The sequence below is a fragment of the Amyelois transitella genome, chromosome 15 (assembly GCF_032362555.1).
Source record: "Amyelois transitella isolate CPQ chromosome 15, ilAmyTran1.1, whole genome shotgun sequence".
In the NCBI taxonomy this organism is placed as follows: domain Eukaryota; kingdom Metazoa; phylum Arthropoda; class Insecta; order Lepidoptera; family Pyralidae; genus Amyelois; species Amyelois transitella.
This window is the reverse complement of record NC_083518.1, coordinates 1,774,121-1,795,831: the sequence shown is the minus strand read 5'-3', so window position 1 is coordinate 1,795,831 and position 21,711 is coordinate 1,774,121. Positions and strand designations below refer to the sequence as shown.

Sequence of the window (21,711 nt, the reverse complement as noted above, 5' to 3'; positions counted from 1 at the left end):
GAAGTGTTTGTTTGTTTGAAGGCGCTAATCTCAGGAACTACTGGTTCGAATAAAAAAAATATTTTTGTGTTGAATAGACCATTTATAACATCACGCTGCAACTATTAGGAGCGAAGAAATAGGTAATAGAAAATGTGAAAAAAAAACGGGGAAAATTATTCATCCTTGAGGGCAAAATAAACTATTCCACGCGGACGAAGTCGCGGGCACAGCTAGTTGTAGATAAAGATGTTTTTTTTTAATTAATTTTATTTGTTTAATCTTTTGGATTATTGTGTCACTTATGTTTTAGTCTTTATTTGGCTTTCCAGTTTGTTTGCAATTTGATACAAAACTAGTTGGCCATTTTTTTTAACTTATTTTGAAGACGCTAATGGTTTATTCTATATTCATATATATTTATATTAGGTTGGTTACACTTACATCCTCACCTCTGTAGAGAGCATCTAGGTGTGCGACTAAAGGATAGGCTTATAACTTGGGATTCTACTTTCAGTCGATGGGCTAGCAACCTGTCACTATGTCAGTCTTTGCGAGACTGTTGGCTTGTACGTTGCTGCTACCTCGTAAAGGATAAGAAATGATTATATGTACCTACTTTCGTTCTGCAAACATTTTGGATTTATTTTATTGCAAACGTTTTTTAAACTTTTAATTCAAAATTAAGTAGATAGTTAATACTTTTAATTAAGTAATTGTATAGTTAACATTGCCGCGAAGTTAAGCCAAAAACATCTTTCAACGTAGTACAGTCGACGGCATATCAACCTATTAAAAATCAGTGCAAATTCGTCTCTATTACCGCTTCATAGAGTTCCAATCAGGGTAACCTGATTTTTTACTGTAGGTACCAGTGGGAGGTGGAAAAGGTTACAAGTCTTTATAAGTAAATTTAAGAGATTGTTAATCTGAACGCAAGGACGGATATCAACGTGGGTAGACCCTCCGCTTCTTAGTCAAAACGAAGTCTATTGAATCTGATCACATTGCAATACAGTAATACCCCGACTTACGCTACCTCGACTTACGCGAATTCGGAGTTACGCGATTTAATTTTCTCGTCTATTCGTTTTCTGTTTGAACGTCGCGTAGTCAAGGTCAAGCGTCGGCGTTTGTTTCTGACTCCTCCCGCCTGCATTATTATTCGTTCAGTTAACAACAGGCACACACGTGTAGTGCGGAATCGGCGCGTAGGTACATAAGTTACGATTTTGTGTTTTTTTGTGCGTTGTGCGACGACCTGAGATATTTACTAAGTACTATGGCATCCAAACGAAGTAGAACCGACTCTTTTCACTTGGTAGAAAAATAAATTTAGAAGTGGATAGTGATGATCCAGTCCATCAGATCCAGACAATTTTGGAAAACATAAGACTCCAATGAAGAGCGCATTTTTGTTACAAAACATAGAATAAAAAAATTACTAGGATGCTACGAGGAGATATTACGGGAGAAGAAAAAATCATTGACTCGTCAGACGACTTTGTTACAATTTATGAAACCTTCTACATCAAAATAACTTCGGATTGTGTTTATACACTCTATTAATATAGTTTGTCATATTATCTAAAATTAGATACTAATTATTTCCTAAATTATTGTTTTATTTAGTCTCCAGTCCCAATTAAATATACTTTGTATGTCTTTATATGCAAAATTGTACCCCGACTTACGCGAATTCGACTTACGCGGATAGCGCTCAGTCCCACCTATCGCGTAAGTCCGAGGTATTACTGTATACAGGAATGTCTGGTAAATCACATTTAAGGACATATCAATTAAGAACGCGCTTAACTTTATAAAATGTTAAATCATCAAAATACTTACAATAATCAAAATGCCAAATATTATTAATGCGAAAGTTTGTGAGTATGTCAGTATGGATGTTTGTCACTGTTTCACGCAAAAACTAGTGAACCGATTACGATGAAATTTGGTATGTATATAGCTGAAGACACAGAATAACATATAGGCTACTTTTTATTCCGGAGTTTTTTGATATTTGGTTTATATATTGGGTTTCCATGCGGACGAAGTCGCGGGCGGCCTCTAGTAGTGCATAATGTTATAGAATGTTTAGAGACAGCTGGTGGGTAGCACCGTTGCAGTGTCGACTCGTCGTTTGAATTGGCGCCGCCCGCGTGGATTACCACACTTCTTGTATTTGTTGGATAAATGAGGTAAAATTTAAACTCCTTATTTTTTATCATATTATTTGGAACGAGAATCAGATTCTGAGTGTCCCCAATCAATATGTAACTCGATTTATCGAACACCCTGTGTATATCACATCATGTTTTCTTGTACCTAATGTGATGTCTTATAAGACACGCAATGTATTCTAAGAGACGTGATGCCTGATTAATTCACGTGATAGTTTGTGAGATATGAGATGTCTGACTTACGAGTATATAGGTATGTGATGTCTGATACCCAAGTTGTTTTTTCAAATAAATTGAGGTTCAGTTTATCGCTTCAAAAATTCATAAATAATTATAAATTTAAATACCATTTTTCCTTAATTTTTTAAAACCTTAATTGTTTTGTACAAAAGGTCAATCTATCTACCTATCATTTTGTAACTTTACAGTGAGGTCAAAGAACCTGGAGACTGTTTTTGCGACAGATCATTGTCGGCCGGTTACGTTGGAATTTCGCAATCAATTTGAGACTAGTTTCACGAATGAGCTATAAACTTTGAACTTGACTTGCTTGAAGGTGACTCGAACTTTATTTGCTTTGAAAAAGAATTTGCAAGCAAGAATGTGTGTGGATGAAGCAAATAAAGTACCTATGCCAGGATAATGCCAAGTTGAAAGATGCCACTCTGCCTACCTCTCCAAAAAATCCTGTAAGACTCTAGGTTTAGTTAGTTATGTATATAATTTTGTTACAAAAGGTTAAAACAATCTTCATTTTCAAGTTCTAAGATAAACATCGATTTAAAAATATACACAAAGTTTTTTTTTTCAGCGGAACGTGGCTTATTAATCTTTCAAGACTGTTGGGTCTGTCTACCCCGCAAGGGAAAACATGATTATATGAATGTTTAAAGGGGTTTTTAAGTTTTTTTCAAAGTTGATTGCATTGCAAAATGAATGTAAGCACACTAAAGTTTCTATTTCATTTCAAATTGACTACTTAAGTCTGGAAAGAAATCACTGAATTCTATCATTAAGCCAAACAGCTGAACGTGGCCAATCAGTCTTTTGAAAACTGTTAGCTCTGTCTTCCCCACAACGGATAAAGACGTGATTATATGTATGTATGTAAAATCCAAAGTACCTTTGGGACGTGGCCAATCAGTATTTCCAAGATTGTTTGCATATACATATGTTATCTTTTCAGGCTGCTCGTTACGCTGATTATTATCATATTAATAAAACCGAACATAATTTATTTCAGATAAATAAGGCACTGAAACTGCCTTTTGTAATTTCATAGTGACGGCCTCTGTGGCGCAGCGGTAGTACACGTCTGTGTCACCGGAGGTCCCGGGTTTTAATCCCGGCCATGGCATGATGAGAAAAGAACTTTTTCTGATTGGCCTGGGTCTTGGGTGTTTATCTATATAAGTATAAGTATGTATTATAAAATAAAGCATCGTTTAGTTAGTATCTCGTGACACAAGTCTCGAACTTACTTCGAGGTTAACTCAATATGTGTAATTTGTCCCGTATATTTATTTATAGTATTTACGAGCCTAATAATATTTCCTCCGAATGGCTGACGAAATTTGCCGTTTATTATATCCCATCGCGTTAATAAATCTCCAAGGGTGCAATTAATTATACGTTCCTTAATAAAAGGGCAGGGGGATGCCCTTTAGGTATATTGAAGACTAGCTTGCGCTTGCGACTTCGCCGGCGTGACAATTACAATGTGTCCTCTGTAGTCCACACTTTATCCAAACATTTTTAATGATCGATTGAGTATTTCCACTGTAATGTAAAGAGATAACTAACAAACGTACAAACTTACCTACTTTTGCATTATAACGATAAATATATATTCCTAATTCCCGTGGAGATCGTAAATGGCGACTAAGGGACAGGCTCATAACCTTGGGAATCTTTTTGTAGGCGGTGTGCTAGCGACCTGTCACTATTTTAATCTCAATCATTTTAAAGCCATACAGCTGAGCGTGGCCTTTCGTTTTTTTCAAGATTGTTGACTCTGTGTACCCCCAATGGATATAGACGTGGTAATATGTATGATTAAAGCTACACTTATGATACGAATATAGATGCAGTACCTACATGTAGAGATGTAAAGTACTTTAAACTGATGAGTTTGTATGAAAACAATAATGAATGTGAATGAAAGCGAAAGAAGTGACAAATAGATTAGTCTGACGGCCTCTGTGGCGCAGCGGTAGTGCGCTTGTCTGTGTCACCGGAGGTCCCGGGTTCGATTCCCGGCCAGGGCATGATGAGAAAAGAACTTTCTCTGATTGGCCTGGGTCTTAGATGTTTATCTACATAAGTATTTATTATAAAATATAGTATGGTTGAGTTAGTATCTCGTAACACAAGTCTCGAACTTACTTTGAGGCCAACTCAATCTGTGTAATTTGTCAAAAAAAAAAAACAAACAAAAACAATTCCTACTCCGACAAGAAAGAGGCGTGATGTATGTGTGTGGAATGGGAGGTTGAATAAAAATTATCTTATCACTACGTATAGGATTTTCTTACTATTTAATTTGACTATCTTTTGTTTGATTAATGTTTCATGCCAGCTAAGGTTTACATTTAATTTGACCATGGTGTCTTTGATCGAGGAGGTAAATTTACAGTGTAACAAAACCAAATTAAAATTAATTTTACACTTATTCTACATACATACATGAAATCACGCCTTTTTCCCGGACCGGTAGACAGAGACAGTACTAATTCCATATATTTGTTAGTGCCGTGTGGTTTTCGGAACTTTAGAATAGGACCATTCCATCTCGTTCTCATAGACGTCGTAAAAGACGACTTAGGGATAGGCTTATAAATTTAAGATGCCTATTGTATAAGATGGGCTAGCAAACTGTCACTATTTGAACCTCCATTCCATCATTATCCATACAGCTGAATTTCCGTCTTTTCTAGACTGTTGGCCCTGTCTACCTTGTAAGGGATATAGATGTGACTATATGTATGTATATTTTTTAATTTAGACAATGTCCATGGTTTCTTTTACAGATTTATATTTGTAAATTGACGTCAGGTGTAAAATGCCGTAGAATTTGTTTACTTGACTTTGGAAGCGGTAGTACCTAGTAAGTTGTGTTGATTTAAAAATAAATCCGAAATCCCACACTCCCGGACAATAACTTGTAACGACATGTCCTTGATTCTTTATGAAGAGAGCGTCGCGCCGATGAGTTTTCGTGACTTGTGTGATTGCGAATGACATCATAAAATGGCGGCCACATTCCGCCATTTTATGATGCTTTGTAAAATATCACGATTTTCTTATTACGAGTATGCAAACCGTTAGATTGCTTTGTTTTTTCAATTCATTTCTTCTTTTTCTTCTTTCAATCAAATTCTTTTAAAGCTAATATAATAATATATACATGTATATCAATATTATAAAGGTAAAGAGTTTGTTTGTTTGCGCTTATCTTAGGACCTACTGGTTCGAATTGAAAAATTATTTTTGTGTTGAATAGACCAATAATCGAAGAAGGCTATAGGTTATATAACATCACGCTGCAACTATTTGGGGCGGAGAAATAATGGAGAAAGTGAAAAAAATCGGAGAAAATTATTCATCCTTGAGGGCTTCAATGATGCCCAAATAACTATTCCACGCGAACGAAGTCTCGGCCACATCTAGTATATAATAAGGGTGGAATAATTAATAATCTAGTATAAAAGACAATGGCGCGGTTGAAGTGTTTTTGCTTAAGAGCTCTAAGACTGAAGGGCTGTCTTCAGAGACTTGAGAAGTGTCACTTGAGTTGATATTGCCAAGTGGTGGACTAAGAAAACTGAAACTCTTTAACTCGTTTAGGTCAGGTCAAATTATGCCATTAGAAAACACATTTACTTCCTAAAATTTATTTTTCAGGTTCTTCCTTTTTCTATCTGTATTGTATTAGTACCGCCTTTACGAAAATTTACAAGCAATAGTAGCTACATGGCTACTATTCTTTCGTTCGTTACTATTATTTAGTTCTTAAAGAATATCTCTATCTGACAAATTTGGTAACAAAAAAAGAAAATCTTTTGTGGATTAGGTACCTTCAGCTTATTACAAAGTATTCTGTGTAAGTGGCTTTGAGAACTCTGTTAACTAGACTGAAGAACTAAAATGCAAGCAATTTATTAAATCTTAACATGAAGTATTTACTTACACGATATAGAAAAAAAAGGCCATGTAGTTCTAATATGTTTCTAACCTATACAAGATGTAAGGTAACTTATTCGATAACAAACCTCTTTTTAACTTATTGCCAGAATTATTATACGGATAAACATTATATAGGTACATTGACATTTCATAAATACTAAATTCGTCACACGGGTGGCGGTAATACGGAGCGTATCACGTAGGTAATTTTCTGTAACCTTAGTTGCAATGGAAGACTAAGGAATGAATAATGGAAGAAAATTTAATTTTTCGTACACAAAAAATTGCAGGGACTTCTTAAACCATTTTCCTTTTGCGTAATTTTAATAAACCTACATGCTATTATTTTTTAATCTTCTGTTGTCTACGGTTCTGTCAAAATGAAAGATATTTTTAGCGTTTCCTTGTAGAAGATACCGAGTAAACCTACATAAAGTTTTCTAAGTAAATTGTAATATTTAATTCCACCGATAATTCAAAATGACTTTGGGAAGTTATGTGTGCAATTTCTTATGGGCTCTTACCAGTTCTACCGGCTTGATATTCAGCATGACTTATTTATTTAATAACAAAGGGGAGAATATAAATTTGGGATGGTTTCTTGAGAAGAGTTCTCCATATATGTGGGCATTTTTGGGCGTGGCTTTAGCTGTCACATTGTCGGTTGTTGGCGCCGCGATGGGAATTTTTGTGGTCGGTGTTAGTATTGTTGGCGGAGGTGAGTAGAAATGTACCTTGATCCAATAGGGGACATCCTGGGTAAAGGTCAAGTGTTCCCTAAACCCTAACTTGTACCCTAAAGGTTTGCAAGAAATTCATGAATGTTTATTAGTCACGATTTTGCATGAAAGTGATGAATGTGGGTTAAGCAAACGAAGTATGCAATGTGACAAGTGGAAGTATCTGCCAACGGATCATGCGTGACTAATCTTACCCACTCCAGAAACGAGGTCAAAATGGTGCTGGTCTCGCATTTGCTCTCTAATAGCGCACCCTATTTTGACTCCCGTCAAAACCTCTTTAGAGTCCCTTTATGTCTCAACCTTATGCTTCATAAATTCTAAAATGTTGATGGTATGCTTTCATTAGGCGTCAAAGCTCCCAGGATCAAGACGAAGAACTTGATATCGATCATCTTCTGCGAAGCTGTCGCCATCTATGGCCTCATCACTGGAATCATTCTGACAGGTAGGTACTTATACATCATTTTCGTTCTTTGAAGGCCCAACTCACACTTGGCATCTTTAGAGCGTTGCTCGTCGCCTTGCGCCTACGCGGCGTGTACCTACTATGTATGATGCATATTATCGCTACGTTGACGCCGTGTCGACGCTGCAACGCTCCATATATACATTCACATACATATAATCACATCTATATCCCTCGTGGGGTAGACAGAGCCAACAGTCTTGAAAAGACTGAATGGCCACGTTCAGCTATTTGGCTTCATGATAGAATGTGCCGTGTGGTTGCCGGCACCAGTACAAAAAATAATAAGAACAATCCATCTCTTTCCCATGGATGTCGTTAAAGGCGACTAAGGGATAAGCTTACAAACTTGAGATTCTTTTTTATGCGATGGGTTAGCAACCTGTCACTATTTAAATCTCAATTCTATCTATCTTTCTAAATATATTACTGTTTTCATTTCATCAGGAAACGTGAGAATGCGTGATTACGGCGAAGATTCCACGAAAAGGCATATTCTTTATTCGGGGTTCGTGAATTTTGGGGCCGGTTTGACGGTGGGCTGCGTCAACTTGGCCTGCGGTGTTGCTGTGGGCATCGTCGGCTCAGGCGCAGCTTTGGCGGACGCTGCGCACGCGGCGCTCTTCGTCAAAATTCTGATCATAGAAATCTTTGGCTCGGCCATCGGTTTGTTTGGTTTGATTGTGGGTATTTACATGTCGAGTAGAATAGGACAGGATTCTAAATAAGTTTAATGCGAATACGACTGAGATTGTTAGTTGTAGGTAATTTGAGAGGTAAAAAGATCTGTACTGACCACATATGTAGGTCATTGTAAATAAATTCAATTAGAGAAAGATTTCATCCGAGAATATATTTTTTTTTGTAGCATTGTTTTTTTATTTTCAAAAATATTTTTTTTTATGGTCTGGGTTTTGGATGTTTATCTATCTAAGTATTTATTATAAAATATAGTAGCGTTGAGTTAGTATCTCGTAACACAAGTCTCGAACTTTCATCGAGGCTAACTCAATCTGTGTAATTTGTCCCGTAGGATATATTAATTAATTATTTATTTTATTGTTACACTCATTAGGATTAATTGTTTTTATTTTACATTTTGTTCTATCCTGGCGTCAGATTTTTATAAAATCTGTATACATTTTGTAGCTACCTACAAGCTATCGTCATATATAAACAGTAACTCCGTATTTTTATAAACCTATTCTGTTTCAGTATATTTTATGCTAATAAATTAAATAATATAGGTAAATAATAGATTTTTTAAATTTTTAATCGCACCTCTTTTAATTTATGATATGTACCTAGTTTTCGATGTTTCCTTTTTTGTAGTCCAGTACATACATACATACATATGTATATAGTCACGTCCACTATATCCCTTGCGGGATAGACAGAACCAACAACAACAACAAAGAACAGTCTTGAAAAGACTGACAGACCACGTTCAGATTTTTGCCTTGATGATACAATTAAGAATTAAATAGTGACACCCCATCGTCTAAAAGAAGTATCCCGGGTTTATAAGCCTATTCCTTAGTCGCCTTTTTCGACATACATTTGAAAGAGAAAGAGTGGTACTATCCTTCTTTTATTGGTGCCGGAAACTAGGAAATAATATCTTTTATATTCATTATTCAACTAATGCAAGGTTAGGTTCTAAGTATGAGTACTCGTACAATCGCAAAACTCAGATGAAAGACGCATTTCCGGATCATACCTATATTACCTTTTATTCGTAAAATATAAAATTTTCAAAATAGCAGATCCTTAATACAGCCGAAACTGAACATGCATGAAAATTTTATGAAAGGTTAAATAAATGAATTCTGATCGGCATAAGTTCGAATCCCATGGCCACCAATGGTTATTTTCGAAGTTATGAACATTGGTTAACTGATGCTCTCTAGATAAGGAAACCAGCACATTCAGGCAACTGGATGTGTAACCATGTTCTGATCCAAAACGGGCTAGGTTCCCCTGCGAAGGAGACGGAGGTCAGACGGTCAGCCGCTTCATGTAAAGGCCTGACTCATCCAATCCAGGATCCACGGTCAAAGGCATACCCCGGGCTCCTCTCCAGGGTGGTGAGGATGCAACCGGGACAAAAAACTCCAAAGGAATAGGGTATCATTGAACGATGCGGATCATTTTACAGTGCCAGATCAAAACGCCAGATGGTGTGTGGACCTAATTGTACCCGTTCTGACCGCAATACTCGTAAATGTAGTTAGAATAGAATAGATTTATTTTCAAAATTGGATACAAGGTATCACTTATTGACGTCACATCACTTAAATCTAAATATAACTACTACCGCTTCCAAAGCGGCGGAACAAACTTCACTGCAGTATTTTCATCGGACGTCAATATACAAATATAGATCTCTTACATAGAAAATACGCCTGCGGTAAAAAAGCGAGCAAAAGTTTTCGTTTGCACCGTTATTTTATCTTGCTAAGAGCGCTGTATTTATTTCTAGCTTTTTTTTGACGTCCTCGGTGGCGCAGCGGTAGTACGCTTGTCTGTGACACCGGCGGTCCCGGGTTCGAATCCCGGCCAGGGCATGCTGAGAAGAGAACTTTTTCTGATTGGCCTGGGTCTTGGATGTTTATCTATATAAGTATTTATTATAAAATATAGTATCGTTGAGTTAGTATCTCGTAACACAAGTCCCGAACTTACTTCGAGGCTAACTCAATCTGTGTAATTTGTCCCGTATATATTTGTCCCGTATATATATTTACCCGCGTATTTTATTTACCCGTGTGAATTTAGCGCCATTTACGAAAAGTGACGACATGACCGATTCTCATGAAATTTTGTGAGCATATCGAGTAGGTCTGAGAATAGGACAACATCAATTTTTCATACCCCTTACTGATAAGGGTTGTCCTTTAACATTTTTTTTAACAAGAAATTACTTAAAAATTATTTATATGGCAAAACAACGTTTGCCGGGACAGCTAGTACATACATATACATATATATGGTCACGTCTATATCCCTTGTGGGGTAGACAGAGCCAACAGTCTTGAAGACTGAATGGCCACGTTCAGCTATTTGGCTTAATGATAGAATTGAGATTCAAATAGTGACAGGTTGCTAGCCCATCTCCTTAAAAAAGAATCCCAAATTTGTAAGCCTATCCCTTACTCGTCTTTTGCGACATCCATGGGAAAGAGATGAGTGGTCCTATTCTTTTTTGTATTGGTGCCGGGAATATTGGTATAGATTTATGTATGTATGTATGTTTGTTCCGATCACAAATATCACCGCAATCCGCCGAGTCACCCTCGTTATATTTATGTAATGGGCTGCCGGCACAGTATGCGTAATCATTTATCACACGCATTGCGTCATAGACAGACATTTTTTTTTATTATGATAAATGTAGGGCTTATGAATGCAGCCGTGATCCAGTTATGAGAAAAGCAGGTCGTAATTTATACTACAAAAGCATTTCCGTGTTGCTTTTTTATATTAAATTTTTAATTTAATTATACCTCATTCTATGCGAAACCTGCTTATCTTTTCTCTGGGTGAAGTTTTGACTACTAGCGGACCCGACAGACTTCGTTCTGTCAAAAAGATTTGTAATATGACAGTTTTTTGTTCCTATCTATTAGACCTTCATTGCTTAGACAACAGTGAACTTTATACATTAGCAATAAAGCTCAAATTGACTGTACGTATTAGTTAGAAAACGTTTGTATGGGATAAAGAAAAGGACTTTTTAAGGTTTTTCAGGCAATTATTTGGTATTTTTTCGCCGTAAAAACCATCCTTGAACTTCGACGAATATTAAAAAAAAAGAATTGGCCAAATTGGTCCAGGCGTTCTTGAGTTATGCGCTTACCAACACATTTAGCGATTCATTTTTATATACATATAAGATTTATAGGTTACTTGGAAGACATCGCTTTAAGTGATAACAACGCCTTTTGCTTCTATATTTTTGGTACATGATTGTGAATTTGCTCAAATTTATTGTGGTGTAAAAAAGAGTTATTGTATTGTATTATATTTAGGTTAAAACAAGTCAAATAGACACGCCATACCACTATAACTTTTTGGAACTAAATAATTTATAATGTTTTTTATGTCGTATAATAGCGCATCTTTGCCCTTGCTGAAGTAGAAAATTGGCATGCAACTTACCGCATAACCATGAAAGTTCACGGCTCGGTAGTTTAATACATACATACATAAAATCACGCCTCTTTCCCGGAGGGGTAGGCAGAGACTACCTCTTTCCACTTGCCACGATCTCTGCATACTACTTCTTCCTTCGCTTCATCCACATTAATAACTCTCTTCATGCAAGCTCGGCGGTTTCGGGTACTTTAATATTTGAGCACATTACATTTCATTATGCATGCTTCGATGCTGGTTTGGTAGGGAAGAAAAAACGCAATGTGCGCAAGCTGCTTCTCTTCACGTGCACATTGTAAAAGACTATCAAAGGAAAAGCCAAGGTTTTAGGCGATGGGCTAGCATCTCTCTCCATTTGTATCTCGATTCTATAATTACGCCATTAGGCTGCATGGCCTTATTCAGTCTTCTAAAGACTTGGCTCTGTCTACCCCGTAAGGGATAAAGACGTGAGTCTATGTACATTTTATTTGATCTGCCAACTTTTTATTTATTTATTTGAAATTAGATTCGGTTGTAATTCATGTTGAGCATTTTCTCTTTAATAGGATATTTTTCTTTATTTTGTTTTAGTAATGATAACCTTTTTAAAAATTCTCAAGTCATTCAAAACAGTCCGTTTTCGGGAATTCCTGGTTGGTAATCGCCTTAATGTGCAATAAATGCAATAGTGCCGTGTGGTTCCCGGCACCAATAGAAAAAATAATAGGACTACTTCATCTCTTCCCCACGGACGTCGTAAAAGGCGACTAAGGGATTGGTTTATAAACTTGGAATTCTTCTATAAGGCGATGGGCTAGCAACCTGCCACTCTCAATTCTATTAAATAGCTGAACGTGGCCTTTCAGTATTTTCAAGACTGTTGGCTCTGTCTACCCCGTAAGGGATATAGACGTGATAATATGTATTTATGTGCAATAAACAGTTAACAAACAATTTGCTGGTAGACATACCAAATATATACATACATAGTTGTAATGTCGGTCCATATTGACTTACATTCTTATCCTGATAACTGGATAAGCGGGACATGATTCAAATTATATATCTATTGCGTAGGAACAAATAATACCCTCTTCTTTGGTAGGAGAAAATTCTGGTGTATTTTCTCCGCCGCCGATCTGTCGCGACACTCCGGCGCCGGTGGTGGCGCCGCACAGTTTTCTTTTGTATAGCTTAGACAATGACTTGTATAAAGTGCTAGCTGAGTTTAAATTAAATTAATTTTTTTTATTGATAATTCTAGGTAATTTGAACGTAACTTAATAATGGTCATATCTTTTAAAATAAATATTATCGTGTGGTTCCCGGCAACAATATAAATAAGAATAAAGCGACTCCGTCTCCTTCCCATGGATGTCGTAAACGGCGACTATAGCTCTTATAAAAATGTGGTTCTTTTAGGCGATGAGGCAGCAACCTGTCACTATTTGAATCTTAATTCTATCATTTGGCCTATCAGCTGATTGTGGCCTATCTGTATTTTAAGATTGCTAGCTCTGTCTACCCCGCAAGGGATATAGACGTGATAACATGAATGAATGAATGTACGAGTATTATTTCAAAAGCCACCTAGTTTCCGGTAAGTAGGACAAGGCCACTCCATTTCTTGCCAAGTCGTAAAAGACGACTAAGGTATCGCTTAAAGACGTCGCCGGCATAAGCGATACCTTGTATCCTATCTATAATTTTTTAGCCCTATTTACTTCAATTCAAATTCATAACTTTTGTTCATTATCATGGGACATTTCAACATCACTTAATAATTGTCATATCTTTTGGATTCACAATATTGGTTGACGTCAAATAAATTGCTTGAAACTAAGTTTACTGCTGTTTCCAAAGCGTCTGTGTAGGAGAAGCAGTAACAAACTGCACTGCAGCATTTGCTTCAAAAACGTCAAGTCTACAATTATCCAAACTTAGAATAGAATTGTGAACAAGAGGATACATTGTTATGATTAATTGACTTGTACGAAGTTTAAGTAATAAAAAAAATGGCGCACTACTCCATAAAGCCCAGAGTTTGCCTACTCTGGAGACTGAGTAATTTTTTAAGTCCGAAATATTGTACGTAATTGGTCATTATAGCATATTCAGAAACTGACATCTGGGTAAGTAGTTTTTAATTAATAAAATTAATTAAATTTACGTCCAAATCTTACCTACGCAAAGTCTAGTACTGTGCCGTAGAGATCGTTGGTCTTGGCTTACGATTTATGCCTTGACCTTTGTTCTGGAAAGTTGCTAGTTTCTGGCGAATAGACTATAACTATTAGTTAAACAAACATCAGGTCTTTTAGAGGTCATGGTCCAAAAAATAATGCTTAGACCTTGTAAAAATTGAAGAATCCCACTTACCTAATGGTAGGGTATATAGCATATAGTCACGTCTATATACCTTGCGGGTAGACAGAGTCAACAGTCTTAAAAGACAAAAAGCTTTTGCTTGCTTTTATTTTACGGCTGAACTGCGGACCGATTTTTTAATTTTTTTAAATAAACCCATTGTCAAATATAGCATTTTATTTCGGAAATTCCCACCCGAATAAGGAATAAACATAATGTACGTAAAAAGGCTTTGTCATTATCCTTGTAAAAATTTAAAAAAAACTTCATAGTGAAATACCGCAGATAACCCATAAAAAGTCCATTAAGTATAGGTACATACGCGGTATATTGATTCCGAGATAATAGCATTGCTTCCCTATTTCCTCTTTAAAAGGATTAATCCGATAGAACAAATAGAGTCATGATAGCTCATTATTTCTGCTTTGATTACTCCAATTTGCAATGGGAGTTAAATGAAATCATAGTCTGTTCAAATGAACATCAAAGGATCGTTAAATTAACGAATACAGATCAAAAGATTGAATCATGTTCTGTACATTATTAGCAGTTGCTTGAAACTTCGTTAACCTGAAATCTTTGTTAGTTTTAACTTCTTATGTAATTCGGATGTAGAAACTTTATTATTGCAAAGTTTCCGTTCAGCAGTTTTTGCGTAAAAGAGTAACTAACACACATCCTTACAAATTTTCACATTTATAATATTAGTGCCGTGTGGTTCCCGGCAATATTAGAAAAAGAATAGGACTTCTCCATATCTTTCCCATGGATGTCGTAAAAGGCGATTAAGGCGTAGGGTTATAAACTTAGGATTCTTCTTTTAGGCGACAGGCTAGCAACCAACCGTCATTATTTGAATCTCAATCATTAAGCCAAACAGCTGAACGTGGCCTATCAGTCTTTTTAAGACTGTTGGGTCTGACCCCGCAAGGGATATAGACGTGATTATACATATTTATGTATGTGAATAAATTTTAAGATATATATAGGATTCGAGAACGGTTAATGTACCAGAATAAAAAAGTGTGATTAACAATTATTATTTTAATTATTGGAATAATTAAAATAATAATTATTAATCACACAGTTGACTATAGCCGTGTATCAATGGCTCTTTTCTGAGTCGTGTACATTAGTTTGATTGATAACCGATAAAAAATACTTAATGGAAACCTTTTTTAAGTCAGGTCAAGTAGACACTAGATGGCTCAATAAAAAGTTATAGCATCCATAAAAGATGAAAGCAAATGAAGTATAGGAAATCTTATTTTTAACGTGGTCTTTTATGCCACTATAGCTTCATGTCACTTTATTCAGTTAAAATCAGAATTTAATGATTATTAAAACAAATACTATGAATTAAACTCTTCTTCTTTAAAATGTGCCGTGTGGTTCCCGGCACCAATACAAAAAAGAATAGGACCACTCCATCTCTTTCCCATGGATATCGTAAAAGGCGACCAAGGGATAAGCTTACAAACTTGGGATTCTTTTTTAGGCGATGGGCTAGCAACCTGTCACTATTTGAATCTCAATTATATCATTAAGCCAAAAAGCTGAACGTGGCCATTCAGTCTTTTCAAGACTGTTGGCTCTGTCTACCCCGCAAGGGATATAGACGTGACCATATATATGTATGAAATTCATTTAAATCGCACTCTAAGATCTGAAATATGCCATTGAATATTTATGCTAACTACCTATATAAAGTAAAAGTAAAGTAAAAAATATTTTATTTTCTCCAACAATCGTGCATGAAAGATACATAGGTGTGGCGAAATCTCTGCGCCACAAGTCACAAAAATAAAAAATAAAATCACGCGATGCTATCAGTCAAAAACAGCGAAAAACCTAAATCGCGCATGCAAAGATTTCACGGATTGGAGCTATATATACAACCTCCGTCACAACATGGAGCGTTGGAGCCGCGGTTCCCCAGGCATAACACCTAGCCTGGCGGAAGATCTTCCCTTTGGTGGCGGTCATATTTGTTGTCATAAATTGTTGTTACCTACACTGATTCAAAGAGTCCGGAGACTGATGAAACCAGGCCCCCTGGGTGGGTTATACAGTACTTTAGTGTTCCCGCCTTTGGATGGTGGTACTTACATATTATAATACACATTACCTACATAATAATACCACATAATAATCTGGCAATCCCTTATAATTTCACTATTTATCCAGGACGCCGTTCAAAAAACCACTAATAATATTTTTCTATCGCTATTTTCGAATCTCTCGCGATAATTTGTATAACTATGTTTGAGAGCAAAACGTACACCACGGAAATCTTGGTATAATAATCTGTCTTAAAATAGATATTTACTAAATTAATTAAAGGTTCTATTCGTAGTTCTATAACATTATTGTTACTGTACTCAATAATAACTGGGCAAACTCGAACTATCGGGACGATTCAAAACTGTTGAAACGAACTTAAGAACTTTAATTAACTTGATGTTCGTTTCTCTATAGTGGCACACACGAGCCACTATTGTTTGATGAGACGTCATACATGTAATCACGTCTATATCCCTTGCGGGGTAGACACTATACTTCAGCTATATGATAGAATTTAGATTTAGATAGTGACGGGTTGCCAGCCCATGGCATAAAAGAAGAATCCCGATTTCACAGACTTTTTCCTTAATCGCCCTTAACGATATCCATGGGGAAGAGATGGAATGGTCCTACTCTTAAGTTCAACCACACACAGTTTAAACAATTATCTAAAACATTACATACATGTAAACGAAGTTTTCGGCTTCAAAAGTTTTCCAATTTCTGTATAAGCAATTTTTTATTAAGTTTCATCAACAGCTCATTAGCGAATCCGTCAAAGCGTTTCAGGACGAACACGACCATCAGTAATGAAGAACACGATGAAGAAGAAGAAGATGAGTCCACATTTCTATTCTAAGTTTGGATAGTTGTGAAGTTGACGTTGTTGAAGAAAATGCTTGAGTGCAGTTTGTTACCGCTCCTTCTGCACTGACGCCTTGGAAGTGGCGGTAAACTTAGTTTTAAATAATTTATTTGACATCAAACAATGCTGTGAAACCGAAAGATTTGACGATTATTAAGCGTATTAAATAAATTAAAAAATTTGAATTTGAATAAAAATTTTGAATTTGAATAAAAATTATGAATTTAAATATGGATGTATATAGTGGAATTAAGAGTTAATTTTCGGATTTCAGTGTGAATCTAGATTAAGCTCTCAAATCAGTCTTGCGGATTGTATGAAAATTCATGAGTATACCGAAGTTTGGATTTAAAATATTCATGAGAACCATTTCAAGACAAAATAAGCTTCGTCGTACAAAAACATATCGACTATTTTACAAAGAAAATACCTGACTTTAACGCCAACGATCTTAAATTCAAGATATTTTATTTATTTTAACTTTATTGTACAAAATACAAATGTGCAGCACAATTGGCGGACTTAATGCTAGAAGCATTATCTACCAGTCAACCATTGGATCTGACAGAGAACGGGAGAGAGAGAGTTAATATAGTGTGCTCACAAATAAATGTGTATGTACGTATGTCATACTTATTATAAACGGTGAAGTCTACCTGTCAAGCTTTTACAACTCAACTATAGAACCGATTTTGGTGAACTCTTGCATGAATATAGTTAATTATCTAAGATCAAACAAAAGCTTTTTTATTCTGGATATTCCCACGGAAGCAATATCCTGGGCAGAATTTATTTGTTTTGGAACAAACATATAATCATGTCTATATCCATAACGGGGTATACAAAGCCAAAAGTCTCGCACAGATAGAATACCACTTTCAATTGTATGGCGTATTGATACTCAAATAGTGACAGATTGCTTTAAAGGGGGTTATGGCTATGTAATGGCTATCCTAAAAGAAAAATACCAAGTATTTTAACCTATACATACATACACATACATATAATCACGTCTATATCCCTCGCGGGGTAGACAGAGCTAACAGTCTTGAAGACTGATGGGCCACGTTTAGCTATTTGGCTTTAAGATAGAATTGAGATTCAAATAGACAGGTTGCTAGCCCATCGCCTAAAAGAAGTATCCCAAGTTTATAAGCCTACCCCTTAGTCGCCTTTTACGACATCCATGGGAAAGAGATGGAGTGGTCCTATTCTTTTTTCTATCCCTTTTGTAAATGTTCCAAAATATACGAGTTAGCCCTGAAAGACCGACAAATAATACAGGAGTAGAGACAAAACCCTCTTCACAATAGAGGTGTACCAAAACGCCATTATTATGTTAATTCCTTTCAATATCCACGCGACAAGGCCGCAAGGCTTTGAGGTGAACCCAGGCGTGGGTTGTCATCAAAATTCCGATAATACGACTTGCTAACTATGATTTGAAGTGACATGCAGAATTTTGGACACAATCTTGATAGCTTGGATCTGAAATTTTGGTTTTATTGAAAGATATCGACAGTTTTTGTGTTAGTAAATGTCATATTGTTGTTAGTTGTTTATTATCTTTTTTCCTTCGCAAGTTTCGCTACCTTTCGTTTGATGTAATGTTTCAGATTTCCTGATACCAACCTACATCAAACATATAATCACGTCCATATCCCTTGCGGGGTAGACAAAGCCAACAGTTGTGGAAATACTGAAAGGCTGAGTTCAGCTATTCTATGGCTTAATGATGGAACTGAGATTCAAATAGTGACAGGTTGCTAGTCCACCGCCTATATGAAGAATCACAAGTTTACTACATATTTTATATTCTTAGTATGTATTAAATATCTGTTATATCAAAGTAAGCGTTTAAATTTAATTGAAACTTTACTTCCTTTCATAAAGGAACAGCACGTGATCCCAGATAATCCCTATTTCCACACTTATTTTCCCGGGTTCGAATCCCGGCCAGGGCATGATGAGAAAATAACTTTTTTGATTGGGCTGGGTCTTGGATGTTTATCTATATAAGTATTTATTATAAAATATACATAGTATGGTTGAGTTAGTATCTCGTAATACAAGTCTCGAACTTACTTCGAGGCTAACTCAATCAGTGTTATTTGTCCCGTATATATTTATTTAATTATAAACGTGAAAGTATATTGATTGTTCGCATTTCACGACAAAACCATTGACCCACTATGAAATTTTGCACAGTTGTGGAGTACATACGGATTTCTGTGGTAATTACCTACCTATCATATCAATTCTATATGCAATAGCTCTTCTCAAAGTAATTGCCAAACAAATGAAATCGGACCGCGATGGCAGACACTAATTGCCAATACGGAATCACTTCTCATCTCAGAATTAGTGCGAGCATTTGCCAGTGGCTGTTCGTATTTGGCTACTTTATTACCGACCCGCTCGGGCTTTCCACAAGTAGCATTTAAAGATAGGTATAAACCTTCCTAATAAAACCTCCCTTACATCATTTTAAACGGAAACAAAATACGTCTGCAACTCTACGAGATTAGATAGATAGCATACATACATACATATGGTCACGTCTATATCCCTTGCGGGTAGACAGAGCCAACAGTCTTGAAAAGACTGAACGGCCACGTTCAGCTATTTGGTTTAATGATAGAATTAAGATTTAAATAGTGACAGGTTGCTAGCCCATCACCTAAAAAAGAATCCTAAGTTTGTAAGCCTATCCCTTAGTCGCCTTTAACGACATCCATAGGAAAGATGTGGAGTGGTCCTGTTCTTTTTTGTATTGGTGCCGGGAATCACACGGCAAAAAATAGATCGATAGATTAAACTCTTTAATGCACCATAAGAGTAAAACATACAAAACAGTACAAAACAGACAGAGACGGTACAAGGGCGGACTTTTTAATCTCTTCCAATTAGCGTTTACATACAGACGATAAATTAATGCTAGAAAAAGAATCTTACCATGTTAGATTTCATGCTTGAACAAGAATGTTATCATGTTAGATTTTTTTAAGTGAACAAATTGATACATACATAAATACCAAAGTAAAATATCGCCACTTTTCTTGGAAAATTAGGCCAAGATTACATATCAGTGCTTTTTTCATCCACATTCACACTCTCTTCATGCAAATTCTTCAGAAAAGGTCTTGAATTTATCTTTATAATCACTGAATAATGGGAAAGATTTATGAAAATATCTTTTATGTACAAAATTAGCAACCTGTCACTATCTTTTTTATCACAAATCCATCATTAAGCTGCTAAGCTTGGCTTTCAGTCTTTCTTAATATAGTCGAAAAAATCGTGGCGTGATAAAGCCGGTACTCTTGACCTGATCTCACCAGGACGTTCCTAATTTGAATGAACTTTATACGGTATACTAGCTGTGCCCGCAACTTCGTCCGCGTGGAATAGTTATTTTGGGCATCATTGAAGGATGAATAATTTTCCCCTAAGTTTATTTCTTTGCTCCTAAGTTACAGCGTGATGATATACATATAGCCTAAAGCCTTCCTCGATGAATAGTCTATTCAACGCAAAGAATTTTTGAATTCGATCCAGTTGTTACTGAGATTAGCGCGTTCAACAAACACACTCTTCAGCTTTATCATATAAGTATAGATATGAATGAATTTCATATGTATAGGTAATGAATTTAAACTTAGATATAGGTACAACTGAATAGGTCATTGTACCTTTTTTATCCGGTCCCTTTAGTACTATACATCTTTCCCTTGACCCTATCCTGGTTGCCATCGCAACTGACCCCATAATATATTAACGTGCTGAGCTAACACAGAGGGGAGCATCCCTAATGTCAGGTGACACGTCCACAGATATAAGAAGTCTCACAGAGTTGTCATTTTTTCTTTTATAAGAACATAACCGTGGGCGTGAAAATATTAATAAATATATTTCTTATGTGCACTAAAGAGTTTACCAACCAAAGAAATGTTAAGGCTAGTACCAATTTAAATTCCTTATAAGTAGGCCATAAAAAAGTAAGTGTTCGAAATAGGATACAAGAGAATTTTTTATTCTATGACTACATGGTTTGAATTATTTTGGCCCTAAAATAAATAAAAAAATTTAATTTTTTAATAATTATTTGACACTAAAATTTAACATATAGGTACCTTAAATTTTAAAAGAATAATGGTCAGTTATGTTGCGTATATTGAGATACTTCAATTTTTAAAATTATCACTATTTTTTATCCGCGGCACCTACTTGGATAAAAAATTATGTTACTAAATTATATAAATTCAACAGTCATTTTGTTTAATTCCGTAAACGTATTTTCAGATATTTTCTTTTCTATACACATTTATGTCTGTGGGAACACTAAAGTCCACTGAACCGAACTGTAAGGATGGCGCTCCGTGGGTCCTTTTTAAAAAAACACAATTATACTGCTAGAAAAGAAAATTATTTATTCACTACACACACACGATGTTATTAAGAAAATTGATAAATTACACGGACCGATCTAAAGGGAGGTTTGCGGCTGACTGACTCGTCACGCTATTGGAAAACAGTTTTATATAAATTTAAAATGCTTATGCTATCAATTGTTGCATATTAATTATGAATATAACATCTCCCCCCATAAGACTGAGCTTTATACAAAACAAAAGTAAAAGCGAAGGATCTGAAGGATCAAAATTAGAATAAAACTTAAGATAAATATAAACACAAATGTATGTCCTGAAATGGAAATTTATC

The 21,711-nt window shown here is 35.8% G+C and overlaps 1 protein-coding gene across 1 annotated transcript; it reads left to right on the top strand.

Moving 5' to 3' along the window:
* Positions 1–6,827: 6,827 nt before the first annotated feature.
* Positions 6,828–8,284, top strand: LOC106141126 (V-type proton ATPase 21 kDa proteolipid subunit c''-like). The gene is made up of 3 exons (XM_060948329.1): positions 6,828–7,065; positions 7,437–7,535; positions 8,004–8,284. Exons 1-3 carry the CDS (start codon positions 6,828–6,830, stop codon positions 8,282–8,284), a joined length of 618 nt encoding a protein of 205 aa, XP_060804312.1.
* Positions 8,285–21,711: the final 13,427 nt, after the last annotated feature.